We start from the raw sequence: 17,119 nt of genomic DNA, 5'->3' as shown, positions 1-17,119 counted from the left end.
AAACAAGATGCAGAAGAGAAATGCTGGGAAATTTCCTTCGCCAAAAGGGAAGCAGGGATGTGGGTGGGATCCTCAGGGAATCACTGCCGGGTAAGAGTTCGCAGGGAAAGTGGGGGCGGAGGGGGGCGACTAAGGTAGCAGGCCATCATGCTCCAAACCAAGTCTTCCCCAGGCTGCAGCTCAGACATACTTAGGCATGTGCAGCCTAGGCGCAGTGTGGCGGTGCGTGGCTATCTCCAGCCTCCCGCAGGGAACCCCTCCCAGGCGGGTTCTAACCCCCCTCCCCCAGCCTCCAGCCCACGCACAAGGGAGCACACGTGGTGACCTGCCTGGGGCCGGATTCCCGGCTCCAGCTCCTCCTCCTCCCTCCAACCGGAGCTCGGCTTGCTGCAGTATCACGTGCAGCCGCGCCGGGTGCAGGATGGCGGCGGCGGCCACGGCAGCAGCAGCAGCAGCGGTGGGAGTCAGGCTCCGGGATTGCTGCAGCCGGGGCGCCGTGCTCCTGCTTTTCTTCTCTCTGTCTCCTCGGCCCCCGGCCGCTGCCGCCTGGCTGCTGGGTCTGCGGCCAGAAGACACAGCCGGAGGCCGCGTGTCCCTGGAGGGGGGCACCCTGCGTGCGGCCGAAGGCACCAGCTTCCTCCTACGCGTGTATTTCCAGCCTGGACCCGCGGCACCCGCGCCAGCGCCCGCACCCACCCTGGCCCCAGGGGAGAACGGCACGGGCGACTGGGCCCCTCGGCTCGTGTTCATCGAGGAGCCCCCCGGCGGGAGCGTCGCGGCGCCCAGCGCGGTCCCCACGCGCCCCCCGGGAGCTCAGCGCTGTCGCGAGCAGAGCGACTGGGCGTCGGACGTGGAGGTCCTGGGGCCCCTGCGGCCCGGGGGCGTGGCGGGTTCGGCCCTGGTCCAGGTGCGGGTGCGGGAGCTGCGCAAGGGCGAGGCGGAGCGCAGCGGCGCGGGCGGTGGCGGGAAGCTCTTTTCGCTGTGCGCCTGGGACGGGCGCGCTTGGCACCACCACGGCGCCGCCGGCGGCTTCCTGTTGCGCGTCCGCCCACGGCTCTACGGCCCGGGTGGGGACCTGCTGCCGCCCGCGTGGCTACGAGCGCTCGGGGCGCTCCTGCTGCTGGCCTTGTCCGCCCTGTTCAGCGGCCTGCGCCTGAGCCTGCTCTCGCTGGACCCGGTGGAGTTACGGGTGCTGCGGAACAGTGGCTCGGCCGCCGAGCAGGAGCAGGCGCGCCGCGTGCAGGCCGTGCGCGGCAGGGGGACCCATCTGCTCTGCACTCTACTCCTGGGCCAAGCCGGGGCCAACGCTGCCCTGGCCGGCTGGCTGTACGCCTCGCTGCCGCCGGGCGTCGGGGGCACAGGGGAGGACGACGGCGAGGCGGGGGTGCACTTCCCCTGGCTGCCCGCGCTCGTGTGCACCGGAGCCGTGTTCCTGGGAGCCGAGATCTGCCCTTACTCGGTGTGTTCGCGGCACGGGCTGGCTATCGCCTCGCACAGCGTGTGCCTGACCCGGCTCCTGATGGCGGCCGCCTTCCCGGTGTGCTACCCGCTGGGCCGCCTGCTGGACTGGGCGCTGCGCCAGGAGATCAGCACCTTCTACACGCGGGAGAAGCTGCTGGAGACGCTGCGGGCCGCGGACCCTTACAGCGACCTGGTGAAGGAAGAGCTCAACATCATCCAGGGCGCTCTGGAGCTGCGCACCAAGGTGGTGGAGGAGGTGCTGACCCCCCTGGGGGACTGCTTCATGCTGCGCTCCGACGCCGTGCTGGACTTCGCCACCGTATCCGAAATCCTTCGCAGCGGCTACACTCGCATCCCGGTGTACGAGGGCGACCAGAGGCACAACATTGTGGACATTCTGTTCGTCAAGGACTTGGCTTTCGTGGACCCAGACGACTGTACCCCGCTCCTCACAGTCACCCGCTTCTACAACCGGCCCCTACACTGCGTCTTCAATGATACCCGGCTGGACACGGTGCTGGAGGAGTTTAAGAAGGGTGAGCAGTGGTCTTTCTCCTTCCCCAACTCCTCTCCTATCCCCTTCATTGCCCTTTAATAACGATGTGACACTTAAGGTACCCAAAGCAGTTCTCTGATCCGCCAAGCCGAAAAACGCCAGGAAAGCCCCCTATTGGCTCCCCTGGCTATCTCCTGCCTCACTAACCTTCCTTGCAGCTACCTGAGTCCCAGGCCGCTTCCACTCCACTTGGCTCACTGCTAACCTGTGTTCTTCATCCATTCTCTCCCAACTGTAATTTGGGGGTGGGGGGGCTACCAAGTGCTAGGTGTTTTGAAATTGGGCCCAGGCGAACCCATGGAGGGGGTCCCACCCACTACAGGGGCACTTCTACAGGTTTCCATAGCAAGCAGTCTTTGCCTCAGACTCAGACCCCTCGCCGAGCTGGAAGCTCACCTTTTGCAGATCGAAGGAACTCCATTGCTGGACAGCTCCAGCAGCTGGCAGTGTCTTCCTCACATGGAGCAGAAATAGAAGTCTCCAGAGCCTCCTAGTTCTGCCTTTGAGTGAAGTAGAGTAAGCCCTGGGCTCCTTGGGCATTCTTCCCCATATCAACTTACCATCAGCCAGTCATTCGACACACAAAATTCCCGGGCTGGGCATTCAAAGTTGCTAAGGCAGTACTTCTAGGAGCTCTGACTTCTCAAAATAGTGTAGATGGGGACTTGAAGAAATACTTCTACAGAGAAGGGACCCCAGAAAACCTGCACCCAAATGAATGGGTTTCCTTCAACACAGTCAGCATCCCCCCATCACAGCAAGCTATATGATGGTTGACTTCATGTGTGGGGTTTGCCTTTGGAAAATGCCTTCTGGGTCTGAGTACAAATTCAAGAAAAATCAGCTGGTGCCAGGCATGGTGGCAAACACCTTTAATCCCAGCACTTGGAGCAGAGGCAGGTGGAGCTCTGTGAATTTGAGGCCAGCCAGGTCTACATAGCAAATTCCAGGCCAGCCAAGGACCACTTAGTGAAACCCTGTCTCAACAAAAATTTTTAAGAAAGAAAAATTATCCTGGACACCTTGTAGTCAGCCCTGTTGACATTCTCTTTGACTCTTATGCCCCCTAGTTTACCAAAACTGATTTTTTTTAAATCAAATCGACTTCCAGGGGTCACCATTGAGATCATTCACAAAACCATCTCCTACCTGCCTTCCTTCCTTGCAGCTGGCTGAGCCCCAGGCCTCGCCCACTCCACTTGGCACGTTAGCTGCACCACATTCCTCATCCATTCTCTCCCACTGGTCATTTTTTCGGGGCCTACCAAATGCCAAGTATTGTGTAGTTGTCCCTGAAAGCAACTCCAGATAGAGTTTAAGAACTGTGATGCGATTAGAATAAATATTGGACTTTTCAGAAGGAGGCACTCACCTGTACATGTAAGTTATCATGTTTCTTTTTTTTAGCATTTTTATTGAATCTTTGAGCATTTCATATAATGTACTTTTTAGCCTATTCAGACCCTCCCCACCTTCATCCCCACCTTATTACCCTGCCTCCAACTTCGTAGTCTCTATTATTATCGTTATTCTTTGTAAAGGCCCATCAAGGCTAATTTGTGTGCCCAAATGCTTGAGTATAGGCTCATTTCTGGGGCCTGGTCACCTACCCAGCATCACACCATTAAAAAAACTCTCTCTCAAGAAGCTGTCAATTGCCAATAGCTCCTCACCTGGGGCTGGGGCTTCCTGCCTACCTCCCCTTTCCATTCTGAGTTTTGCTGGTCTTTTACACACTATCACAAGCAGGTCAGCATGCTTTTAAAACACACAACAAAATTCAGTGCCCTAACTTTAGAATCAAGCTTCAGATGTAAGCTTTCTTATGGTAAGCAGGCCTCTCGCTGTGCTTTCTGTTTACATTTATTTGTTTGTTTGGGTGGGTTCATAAGTGTGGGAGTCGGTGCCACAGTGCATGTGTAGAGGTCAGAGGACAGCTTGCAAGAGTTGGTTTTCTCGTCCCACCATATGGCTTCTGGGGATTGAACTCAAGATTGTCAGGTTTGGTAGTAAACACCTTTACCTGCTGAACCAGCTCACCAGCCCTTATTTGTGTGTTTGTGTGTGTGTGTGTGTGTGTGTGTGTGTCTGTATATACATATGTATATATGTATGTATGTATGTATATGATGAATTTCATCACTTTATCATCACAGGTACTCTTTAGAACACGGAATTGAGAGTTTTGGGGTCCTCCTTCCAGCACAACATTTTCAAGTCAACTTACATATTAAAATATAGCCTAGGAAAGGAAAAGTCTAAAAGTTATGTTAGCTACTTTCAGCCTCAAATGTGGAGAGAGAACAGCCCTCAGCTTTTTCAGTGTCAAGAGAAGGGGAGGGAAACTTGGACGTGGCAGCTACTTTAGCCCAGCCTGAGCTGCCTTCTCATTCTTCTGCCTGTCTGCCCTGACCCTGTCATTCATGTTCCCACTGCTCTCTGAAGTTCATCTATCAGTTCTTAGCATTAAGTTTCCACTTGTGCACCTACAGAGTACAGTCTTGGGTCTGGGCATGAAAAATACGAAAAAAAGCTGTAGTATGCTAAGATTGCCATCACAAAACCAGAGACTATGGTTTCAACAATTGATGTTTATTTTCTGCTAGTTCTGGAGGCCAGAAGTAGAAGGTCAAAGTGTCCAACGTTTGGTTTCTGAGGTGGTCTTTCTCCTTGGCTCACAGATGGCTGCCTTCTTACAGTGCTTTGAGGTAATCTTTCCTCTGTACAGCATTCCCTTATTCTTTGTATACTCAGATTTTCTCTTCTTACTATATGACACCAAAGTAGATTAGGGACCAGTCTGATAGCCTCATTGTGACATGATCACCTGTTGCACATGAGCGTTAAGATAGAGAACAGTTAAGAAAATATCTCCTTGTGAGGTAGTGCCAGGAGATTTACCTCCCACCCTTCCCCCAACTCCTCTCAGTTCCACACCCATCCCCCCCACCATTTTGTGTCCTTTTTACTCCATATATTCCTGGGTGTGGGGCCATCTACTGAGGTGTTGTAGACCTAACCGGGGGCAAACCTTAAAAGAAAACCGACTCTCCTTCCCCCAAAGCCATTAACTGTCCATAGCTCCTCAGTTAGGGATGGGGCTCAAGAACCCTGTCCCCCTCCATGCTAGTATGTTGACTGACTTGATCTTGTGCAGATCCTGTGCAGACAACCACAGCTGCTGTCAGTCCATGAGTGCAACATGTCTAGAAGATACTGTTTTGCTCTGGTCCTATCAGACCTCTGACTCATATACTATTTCTGCACCCTCTTTTTTTCAATGGTCCCTGAGCCTTGGGACCCTAGATGTCCTGTTTCTGTCTGAGCACTCCTCTGACACTTATTCTCTGCACTTTGATTAGTTGTGAGTTTTTCCTGTTAATTACTGTCCTACACACACACACACACACACACACACACACACACAAAGAAAAACTTTTGTGATGAAGTCTGAGACCTGCATTAATCTATGGGTAAAGAGATACAAATTTAGAGGGCAGTTTGATACTATTTCCATTTAGCAGAATACTAATAATAGTAGGTTCCCCTCCTGGGGCCTGTGAGCTCTCCCACCATGACTTTGTGGCTAGATTTAATAGTACCAGGCATGTGTTCCTTCCTGTGGCACAGGTTTTAAATCAATCAGAAAGTGTTTGGTTGCCCCCATAACATGCATGCCACTCTTGCATCCTGGACATATCTTTCCACAGTAGTCATTATTGCAATTCACAGGGTTCACAGCTGGGTAAGACTGTGGCTGACTTTCCCCCCAGCAGCCTACATAGCACTTTCTAGTACTGTGAAAGCTAGCTAGCAGAAAGAAAGCTTCCTGGTCAGTACCTACTGATTTCTCCATGTTCTGTGACCAATGTGTGTGGTGTCCTCAGCAGTGGGGTCTTATCAAGTTTTGGTAGGCAACCAAGAACAGTGGCAATAGCCTGTATTAGGTTTTAATATATTGGGGGGTGGGGTGGTCTCTGGGACGTTCCTGACCAACAACTTGAGAGAGCTGTATCCCAGTCCTGATACTGGGCTTTTTTTTTTTTTTTTTTTTTTTTTTTTGGCAACTTGTGATCAGAAGGCATTTTTAATGAGACTTCTGTAGATTCTTTGATCCATTTATTATCTGTTAATATACAGTTTAAGGCAACAGTGGAGACAAGCCTGCCTCCAGGAAGTTATGGTCTAATGGGGCATACAAGGTCAATAAGAGTAATCTTTGCAAGCAAATTTGTGTCCCAGGAGGTTGTTCAAAATAGTTGATATTGATTTAAAATGAGTCCCTATGTAGAATTTTCAAATCTGGTCCAAGCTTGCTTGTGTTCTATTAATACTCTATCATTAGGTAGATCATTAAAGAAATAGGTCATGACACTGAACACTAGACCAAAGAAGATATTTCTACATCCTTTCAGAGCCTTGCCACTTTTCTCAGAACAAAATTTTTGACCCACAGAGTGATTCTCACTAGAGAACTTATTAGAAATGCAGAATTCCATGCCCCACTCCAAATCCACTGAGTGAAAATCTACATTTTTAACAAACCCTCAGGGTACTCAAGTTTACATTGTAAGTATGAGGGAAGTTAAACACCTTCGAAGAACGCTTATTAACAATGCTTGGTAGCTATAATTTGGGCAGAAGACAGGGAATCATTTACAAGAAGGTTGTACCAGACTCTAAGCCATGTAACAAAGGCCAATTTCTGTAAGAGTTGTTTGCACCACATGTTAGGAGAAGCCAAGTTAAACTACTTTTCTTTATAGTTTAGCAAATATTCCTTTCTATTTCAAGCTTTAATAGCCCTTGCATTTCCCTTACTTCCTTGAATCTCAAGTAACTTAACCACCTAAACAAATCCCTTAGGAGGCAAAGAGGAAAATGATTATATTAATAGGAGCAACCGTTGCCATTAATTGAGTGACAATTCTGCTAGGCGCTGTGCCAAACTCTTTATATACTCAGAACAATCCTCTTGGGTGGGTATCACTAACTCCATTTTACAGATGCTACAACTAAAGCTCACATCAGTAGTGTGACTTGTTCAACTTTCCATAAGCGATAACTGACTGAAATGTGATCGAATTAGATCTGTAGACTCCTAAAGCCTGTTTTTCTGCCACCCACTGTGGTCAAACTGTAATTTTCTCCTGATTTGCTGCCAATGGCTGATCCACTTTTAAAAGTTTCTTTGGGTTAGAAATGTAACTAATAATTAACATGCATATTATACTTGAGTTTCTATTTACCTTTTCTTATCCTTAAACCAATCCTATAGTTACAAGGAATGACCATAAGACCCAGAAAAGTTATTTGGCCTGCCTATGATCACCACTTAGCCTGTACATTCCAAGGCCAGATTCAGATGCGGATCTCATGACTCAAAGCTCTTGGTCTGTATAGTATTCTACCTCTGTACTGCTCATCAGTTGCGAGTCTTTAAGAGTAGGGAAAAGGAAACTAGTTGGTATGCCAGCTTCACAAAAGGGAGGAGTGTTTTCTTTCTACAGGAACAAGTTCCTTGAAGGCAGAGAATGAATCTTATTACTTTGTATTCTCGGGACAAGCACAGAGAGACCACCATGGCTAGTCGATGTAATTATAGACAAACGTTCATTCACTGAGTGTCTTCAGTTAGGTAACTTTCATATTTCTATGTTTGACTGAATATGAGCCCTAAATACAGAATAATTAGTGTCGGTCACTGACCGCAATAAGTGTCTCTTCTTTTTCTTTCCAAGTTTCGACTCCCAATTAGAGACAGCCCTCTCCTCTCAGTCTCCCGGGCTAGAGCCTTCATTCTTCAGCCTGACCCTACTAATCTTTCTCTTTGTGTGCTCCTTGAGCTGCCAGGACAAAATACTATAGATCAGGTGGCCTCAGCAGGAGAAGTTTATCTTCCCACAGCTCTAGATGCTAGAAGTCCCAGCTCAGGGTTCTGACAAGCACAGTTCCTGGTGCAGGCTCTTTTCCTGGCTTGCAGGTGGCTGCCTTTTTCTGTGTCTCCACATGTCCTGTCCTTAGTGCTTATGAAGAGAGAGAGAGAGAGGAGACAGAGAGAGAGAGAGAGAATATCTCTGATCTCTGCTTGTTAAAAAGAGACCAGTCTTGTTGCATTGGAGCCTGCTCTAGTCACCTCATTTAATCTAATCACTTTAAAAGCTCTCCTGCCTGGGAGCTAGGGTTTCAATATATGAATTTGATGTGAGCTCAGTCACATCCTAATAATCTCTGCAGCCCACTCATTCAAATCATAGTAATCTTTAGTAGTGCATCCAGGCTCTTGAGCCTATACGTAATTTATCCCACTATTCCTTTCACGTAGGTTATTCATACCCAAGGTGGAGACACAGTGGCGAATATTGCCAGGGCAGCTCCTTGTCTATGTGGAAGTTTCTATCTAACAGAAGAGATTCTTGAAACAAATGGGCTGGGGATTAAGAGAAAGGCTTGGGGTTACCTGGGTTGATACTGGTCTTGATCAAATTACTTCCCTATGTCTAGCTCATTAGCTATAAAGTGAAGATAAAATAGTATTTATTCATAAGGTTGTTCAGAATATTAGGACTATGGCATTATGATGCTTACTTAGCATCTGTCATAAGCACTAGGTAGTGTTAGCTATGGCTAGCTATTACTCATTTGTGAAAAAAAAATGTCCCCTAAAAAGTTATTCTTCTTCAAATCCTTGTTTCCCTTCAGTCTTTCCCCTCCAGTATCCCTAAAATAATTTCCAGTAAGGCATCCTCAGCATAAAACTCTTCTACAGCCTGCACCACCCACAGGATAAAGCCTAAGCAGAGAAAGGGGTTGGCAGTACCCTCATGAGCTGCTGTGTAATCACTTCTCCAGATTCAACACAGCTCCCTCTTTGCCACAGCTTTAGGTACTCGAAGCCTTGAACTCCACGGCTGCACAGCTGTTCCTTACCTGTCTGTTTTCTCATACTGTACTTCAGGAATATTTGTGTCCTAATCCAGCACCAGCTCTTCCTTTACCTTTCAGCTCAGGGGCCAATCCTTCTGGAACCTTCTCTTGTAAATCTCAGTAGTAGCCTACCTCACTGTTCTATATTCCTACCTATTGTATGTATGGGGGGTGTAGGTACATGTTTGTGAAGGTGAGAGGACAATTTTGGGTGTGCTTCCTCAGGAATGCCATCCACCTTATTTTTGAGACAGTGTCTTTCAGTGGCATGGAACTTGCCTATAAGGCGAGGCCACCCCTAGCCAGTGAACCCCAGAAATCCGTGTTTCTGCTTCCCCAGTGCTGGGATTACAAGTATATACCACCATCCATAGCTTTCTACATGGGCCTGGCTTTTTATGTGGGTTCTGGGGATAGACCTGATGTCATGACCCTTACAAGGCAAGTATTTTTACCAGCTAAGCCACTCCCCTGCCCATCCTATCTATTGCTGAATGAACAAGATGAGCTTAGAATCTTCCTGTGTCAGCTTACTGAGTTCCGAGATTGCAGGTATGCACCACTGTGTCCATCTTAGAACACGCCAATAAATGTTTCTTGAAAGACTGAGGAGCTAAGCTGTAATAATGTACAATATATAATAAAGTATAATGTGATGGATGAGTTCTACAGAGTTCCAGTAAATGAATCTTTGCCTCCAGCCTAATAATCTTGGACTCTATAGCAGGACATACCCAACTTTAAATGACAGAGTAAAAGTTCTGCCTATATTCTTTCTCTGCTTCTTTTTTGCAAGGATTCCTTTTTGTATTCAAAGTGCTGTGTTAACACTGGGCATGGCCATGCATACCTCTAATCACTGAGAGGCAGAGGCAGGAGGATCTCAAGGTCTAGGCCATATAGAAAGACCAGGTGTGTGAATTACAAACTCTGCTCCCAAATGCCTGGAGCCCAGTGGTGAGAATAATATTCCACTTTGCAAAGCTAGAAAGCAGGCTAGACTCACCTTTCCACAGACTTCCAATGACACTGCAGTTCACAGGTTGATATATAAATATATGTGTAAGACAGACATGGACATAAACCATTAAAAGAAAAGTGCTGTAATAGAAATGCAAAGGTGCCCACTTTGGGACAGGCACTTTAGTAGATCCTGAGAATAGAGTGGTGACAACCCATTATGCCACTGAAAGGTACTTTCTTCCGTCTTGATTCTTCCTGCAAGGACTCTTTGCCTAAAGTCTATCCAACCAGTGCTAAGTGCCCCTGGTCCAGTTATAGATTGTCATTCCCCTGCTTAAGTCCGCATAATCCTATCAACACATCAGTGCTTCGCTTAGCAACTTGGAGTTACAGCGTTGCAGTGCATTGGTAAAATCAGATAGAGTATGCTTTAAAGTGTGTTCCACATTGCTAAATACTTAGCAAGATTTAGAATGAGATGTGTATCTTCTAATCAGAAGAGCAGACAGTAGATGAGGCACAGTTTATCATGTACAAGGAGAAAATAAAAGGAAATAAGAAAGAAATGAAAATAAGTGTAAAATGACAGAATTGTAGATTGAGTTTTCTTTAGTATTTTACAGTATAGTTACTGTGCTGCTCAGCACTATTCCTATCTCCCCCTCAACAGCCTGACAGAAGAAATGGACAGAAATGGAATCTGAGGCAGAAGGTGCCTGAAAGAACCTGAGACTCTAATTCCCGCTGTTTTCCTTTTTTGGATTTAGCCTTCCTTTCCAGGCCATGCCAGCCTTCCTTGTCAGACAATCTTGTTATCTAATCTAAATCCCACAGGCTGCAACCAATTCAATTTCCTCTTTATCAGCTTTCCCAAGTCCTCTTTTATTTGAAGATGATTGTAGCTCACCTCAGTTCCATGTTCTAACCCCCAGATACCTGTCGTTGTGCTTCTGGCTTCTTGACAGCATTTGGGTTTCTCAGAGGAGATTCTGTGCGCTCTCCTGGTACTCTCCCAAGCTGGTTTGCCTTTAGGCCTGCACTTGGGGACCCCTGAATCTTCAGTCCTCTTTGATTTTATGATCTATGTTCCTTACTAAATTGAGATTCTTTTCTCTTCTGTCCTGCCCCCTCTCCAAGAGATGAAGCAGATGTTCAAGGTTGAAAAAGTTTCCCACGGCGGGGGGGCTGTTCCTGAGCTCTGTTCCATCTGCTAGGGAAAGTACCACCTTTGTCAGCCACCCTTCCCTCTGCCACCCTGTGACTGTTGACATCTAGCAGCTCAGTTCAGAACCATTTCTCACAGGACCAGGGCTATGGCAGGCAGACACAGATGTAAATGCGGGAATGTGAAAGAAGGAAGGGCCCTGGTGCAAAGGATGGCAAGAGGCAGCCTGGCATACAGGCAAGGGCATCTGCAGGTGAAAAGAAAGGAAGAATAAGTCCTTGGGTGATCTGAGAACATTTCTCTTAGGAAATACAATTTTAACTTGGCCTTGAAACAAGAAAGAGAAGGGCTGAGATCAGCAATTATGAAGGAAAGGAACATTCCAGCTGAGGCAGAAGTCGGAGCTAGAAAAAGAAAGGCCGAATGGGAGCCGTTGCTGATGCCGCATCTGAATTCTGCCCACAGCATCCTCATAGGGCTCTTTTCTCTTCCAGCAAAATGGGAAACTAGGAAGAATGAAGTATTTGTCAAGCATAATTTTTATTCCTCTAGATTGCCAAACAGTATGTTTTAGCCAGTTTGATGGTGATATTTCTAAAATGGTTTGTCCCCCCCACTCTTGCCTTAACAAAGGATCCTAAATATAACTTAGTCTTTTCTTGATGATGCGCATGAGGACGTAGCTCTTTTAGGCTGTGTTATAATCAGCTCTCTGACTACTGTTCACATTTTCATCTATCTTCTGGCCGTCAGCATTAGTTCTCTTTGAATCTGCCTTAGGCAAATCTTGCCCTACCACACGCTTCTCAGAGCCACCCTTGCTCTGACCATGGTCACACAGCTCTGTTCAGGTGAGAAACCAATTAAATGTGCATGTTGCAAACTATGTATCTTGGATACAGCAAGCTTCAATAAGTATTGGTTGGATAAGTGATTGATTAGTCTTTGACTGGAATCCTAAGGTACCAGGTTGATGGAGAGACCTGGGACAGTTCCTTCTGGAGCCAGATTCCAAGCTATACAGAGTCAGACCTCCAGTTAATGAGCCTTACTCGGCTATTTTTGTAGTGTTGCTTAGCAAGCCAAACTGCCAGCTGGCTCAGATTCTAATGACTAACAACTATTGTTTTTTTCATGCCCTGGTGATGTTGGTTACCATGGTGCTCTGGATGACATAGTTGGCTTTTTTTATAATTGTCTTTCAGTAGCTCAACAAATTTTTTGGTGATAAAGGTGTCAGTTATCCTTATTTCTCATGTAGAGCAAGACAGAGAGGGAAAAATGTTACTGCAGCTCCTTTTACTTTTTATTTTATTATTTTTATTTTATGTGCATGTGTGTATTGCCTTTGTGTATGTAGGTAGACCTGTGTTGTGCAATACTTGCAGACGTCAGAAGAAGGCGTCAGATCCCCTGGAACTGGAGTTACTGACAGTTGTTAGCTGCCTTATGGGTGCTGGGGTTCAAATCCATGTCTTCTACAAGAACAGCCAGTGTTCTTAACCACGGAGCTGTCTCTCCAGCCCCTCTTGTAATTTTTTAAAATATTTATTACTTTTAATTATTTTATGTGTGCTTGAATGTATGTCAGTGCACCCATGTCATGTAGTGTCCACAGAGATCAGAAGAGAGCATTGAGTTCCCCTGGAACTGGAGCTATGGACAGTTGTTAGCCACCATGTGGGCGCTGGGAATCAAACCCAGGTCCTCTGCAAAAGCAGCCAGTACTCTTACCACTGAGCCATTTATCCAGCCCCTCTCCTTTTTATTTTTAACCAGAGAAAAAAAGGGTGTTTTTTTGTTTGTTTGTTTGCTTGTTTGTTTTTTTGGTTTTTTGTGTTTTTTTTAAGGATAAGTAAGGGAACAGTTTTGTGTTCTCGTTCTGATTCTTTGGAAAATGATTGGCTATATAGAAATGATCAGAACCACATAGCATGTTAGATTGCTTCCTACCTCATTCCAGCGGGGGGGGGGGTGGACGCCAATATTAACATGTGAGCATTAGGAGTCCACAGCTCTTTGTTAACCCAAGAGACTGTAATCATTGTTACAATTAAAATTATGGGGCCAGTGAGATGGCTCAGCAAATAAAGTCACTTACTGCAGAGCCTGATGACCTGAATTTGATCCCCAAGACCCACAAGGTAAAGGGAGGGAACCAACTCTTACAAATTGCCCTCTGACCTACATGCCAGCATATGCTCTGTGGGACATGCTGTCACCCCCTCCCCCCACATAATCAGTCAATAACTAAATGATAAAATAAAATAGAGTTCTGATACGTATCATCAAAAAGAAGCACCCTGTAAATTCAAGCTGGTTTCATAATCTGTGACTATTTAGACTTACAGAAGCATAGGTACTTAGAAAGAGAACTTTGGTCCCAGCTTTTAATTTTTAATTAACTTATTTATTTTGGATTTGGGGGACAGGGTCTCACAGTGATCGCCAGATCGGCCCTGAACTCCAAATCTTCCTTCTTCACCCTCTTAAGTACTAAGATTACAGGCATGTGCCACCCTGCCTGGCCCAACCTTTACTTTTAAGATTTTCAAAACCGAAACCCTGAAAAGAGAAATAATAAAAATACTAACAATAAACCCTCATAGTTGCAAAGCCTTTACATTTGCAAAAATCTTTCTAAAACAGAAACTCATTTTTTGCCCATCTTGACCATTTAGTCAGCACTCTGTATCTCTGATTTGTGTTTTTTTTAATTTAAAAAAATTATTATTTTTATTTTATGTGTATGCGTGTATTGCCTGCATGTAGGTAAGTGCACCCATGTTGTGCAGTGCCCGCGGAGGACATAAGAGACTGTTGGATCCCCTGGAACTAGAGTTACAGACAGTTGTTAGCTGCCATGTGGGTGCTGGGATTCTAACCTGGGTCTTCTGTAAGAACAGTCAGTGTTCTGAACTGCTGCACTATCTCTCCGGCCCCCTGTATCTCCGATTTGTATATGAGGTACCTGGAACCAACAACTGGCCAAGTTTTAGAAAATAAGAGTCTGCAGAGTACATGTCCCTGGATAGGACTCCTATATTAAACCTTACCCACCCATGGCTCAGGGACCATTGCAGAAGAGGGGGCAGAAAGATTGTAAGAGCCAGGGTTGGTGCATGAACATAAGGAAGCAGAGACTTTCAGGGAACTTGAAAGCCTCTGGGAACTTGTTCATATGAACTTGAAACAATGGTGACAGCATGCACAAGACCTATGTTGACTCAATCAGAACTAGGGAAATGGGCAGCAGGCCCCAACCTTAGCTGAGGAACTATTGGCAACCAATTACTGTGGCATGAGGGAGAATTGATACCCAGATGTCCCTCGGTACAAATTCATCCACTGGAGTCTAGTCAACCTATCTAGACAACGTATATGACAAAATGTGTGAAATCTGGTTCGGGAAGGGCTATGGGGGGGTGCTGATAGGAGACAGAATCTGAATTTGATTAAGATATGTATATCAAATGCACAAAAACTCAATAAAAATACACATTGAAAAACAACATAGAGAACACTGAAGTAGATGGAGGCTGTCCTGACTTTGCATAAGAACCTTCAGAATGCTGGATATTGATGCCATCTTGCTTGACCAGCTTAGTTTAAAGAGAGTTCCTGAGAGCCTGCATGGCTTTTCTCTCAAAGGACTTGTCTACTTTGGCCACAGCCCCAGCACTGGCCCCAAACTAAGTGTTCTTCTGGATCCAAAGACCAGCTGTATTTGCCTTTCTATGTAGTTTCTTCATATTTGATGTTGGGTCTTGGCCCGAGATTGCTACCATCTGCCCAAGCTTAGCCAACTCACTTTGGGTCACTGTAATGGTTTTCAAGAGGATATCTTGATGATGTTTACCCTGGGCCTGAAGAGAAGCAGACTGACCCCACAGTTAGCTTAAAGGACTAGTTCTGTGTCCAAAATGCCTTGGGTTAAACGTTCAGTCTTGTTTAGTTGGGTCTTGAAGTCTTCCTAAAACTATAGCCAGAGAGTCATATTTGGGCTCTATATTTATTAGCTGATGGGTTATTTTCTGAGTCAGGATAAGTATAATATAGTAATTTTTAAAAGGTTAAATATATACTTAAAAATCATGGACGCCTTACTATGAGGAAGAACAGTTCATAAATGACCTTCTTAGTAACATGTCATTTAAATAACCTCAAAAACAGTGTTTTAGGGATATTTCTTTGGGCTTTAGTGTTTAGGATGAACTAGAACTAGAAATCAAAATGAAGATTGGCCAGAATGTTAGTGTAGCCACGCAGGATGGACTGGAGGCATGGAGGAAAGAATTGCATGTTTGTGGCTGTGAGGAGGGAAAAACTCCAAGGATGCTCCTTCCCAGCCTCTGTTACTGGTTCCTCCTACATTGTGTCTGTTGATGTATCCTCAGTATCTGGAGCAATGCCTGCCCACATTTAATACTCAAATATTTGGTACATGAATGTTGCATTTCTCTGACCTCTAAATGTTGGTGTGTTCCAGGGCTCAGTAATTAGTCTGTTCTTACTCTCTTGGTTATTTCATTCTCCCAGAGGTCATCAATCTGAACCCCAGATTTGTATTTCCAACTGCCTCTTAACATCACTTGGAAGTCTCAGTAGCTTTCTATTTAGGTCTCTCTGGTTTTACCTCTACCCACTTTCTATTTAACCTTTTAAAACCTGTCGCTTTAAAAAAAATACAAATAAAAGTTTACAGTGGCTTTTTTATGTCAGTATTAAGACCCAACATCCTTTCAAAGGCCTTCCAAACTCTGTCACATCTGTACATCCCCCATCCTTCACCTGTTTGACTTTGACACCCTTCTCCCATACTCTGTGCACACCACACTGGCCTTCGTTTGGCTCTTCAAATGTATCAGTTGCCCTCCAAGCTCAGAACCTTCACATCTTCTGCAAAGATAGCTCCTAGATATCTTTGGGTCTCCCTAATTCCATTCCTTCAGATCTGTCTATTCAGACACCTTACCGTGAAGGTCATCTCTGGCCACCCATGCCTAAATTGTGACACTCCCAAACATTCCTGCAGTACTTTTTCCTGATTTGTTTTCCTCTTAGAACTTTGCAGTTGGTCATACATATTTATCTGGCTTATCATCTCTCATCCCACTTACAAGAGTAGAGGCTGTAGGAAGAAAACGTATGGGTACATTCTAGCACCTAGAAGAGTGCTTAGCACGTAGTAGACACTGGGCAAATGCTGAAAGAGTGAAGGAAGAATTCAAACAATGTAGGCACTTCTGCTAAATAGAAGCAAAGGAGAGGAAAGCACAAGAAGACTCCTGGGTTCTGACTCTGGGTATGTAGAAGGCCGATGGTGCCATTTACTGCAGTAAAGAAAAGGCAGAGCAGGGCTGGTAGGTTTAGGGGATCAGGAGGTCCTAGTTGGGCATAAAATTTTGGTGAGACAAAGGGACAGCTCAGGCAGATACCTAAGACAGGCTGAGAAGTCAAAATGGGCACTGATGTTGAAATAGAAATCTAGTTCTTAGGGGAGAGGTGCTAGTGATGTTTAAGGTGAGGACGGGGCTGGGGGCTTGAATTGAGAGCCCCGCAGAGGCTCTCACTGCTCCAACCTGCCCCCCTGCTCAGAGCATGTCTAGATCAGTGAGGTCAGAATTCTTGTAGGTGGGACATAGTCTCAGTATGTGTTTTAAAGATCCCTAGGTGATTCCAACGTGCAGCCAGGATTGAAAATGACTGAGCTTGCATCTTTAAATATATTTATCAGTAGGTGAGGGGAAAAGAAAAGTATGCACAATGGAAACAGAAAATATCGGTCATAAGGATGAGGAAAACGATCATGTTAGTCTTGGTCAGTTTTCTTGTACTCCAATGTGCACAAGAACCACCTGGAGATCGCAGTGAAATGCAGATTCTAACTCAAAGAGCTAGGACGGGGCCTAAGCTGCTGCCACTCGCACCACACTTCCAGATGGAGCCAATCTTCTAATCCAAGCACCGTGCTTTGAGTAGCAAGTGTCAAGAATAGTGTTCTCCTCTGGAGAGTTCACTCTTTTAGGTTGTCTGGGCCCCACTTC

The 17,119-nt window shown here is 46.0% G+C and overlaps 1 protein-coding gene across 14 annotated transcripts in view; it reads left to right on the top strand.

Moving 5' to 3' along the window:
- The first annotated feature begins 136 nt into the window (after positions 1-136).
- Cnnm1 (cyclin and CBS domain divalent metal cation transport mediator 1) overlaps positions 137-17,119 on the top strand; it is a 68,452-nt gene continuing 51,469 nt past the window's right edge. For 6 of the 14 annotated variants that reach the window (XR_003849371.1, XM_008831943.2, XM_029563020.1 and 3 more), the window contains exon 1: positions 140-1,997. Coding sequence is in view for 13 of the 14 variants with exons in the window: in XM_008831943.2 (XP_008830165.1) it covers positions 197-1,997 (1,801 nt within the window). In the remaining variant the exon portion in view is untranslated. Of the gene's footprint in view, positions 1,998-17,119 lie in introns of all 14 variants that reach the window. The other 8 variants (XM_029563019.1, XM_029563018.1, XM_029563026.1 and 5 more) reach the window with 5 other exon arrangements.

The sequence above is a fragment of the Nannospalax galili genome, unplaced genomic scaffold, assembly GCF_000622305.1.
Source record: "Nannospalax galili isolate Female #2095 unplaced genomic scaffold, S.galili_v1.0 scaffold875, whole genome shotgun sequence".
NCBI lineage: Eukaryota > Metazoa > Chordata > Mammalia > Rodentia > Spalacidae > Nannospalax > Nannospalax galili.
Note: the sequence above shows the minus strand (reverse complement) of the source record. Positions and strands in the feature narration are given on the sequence as shown.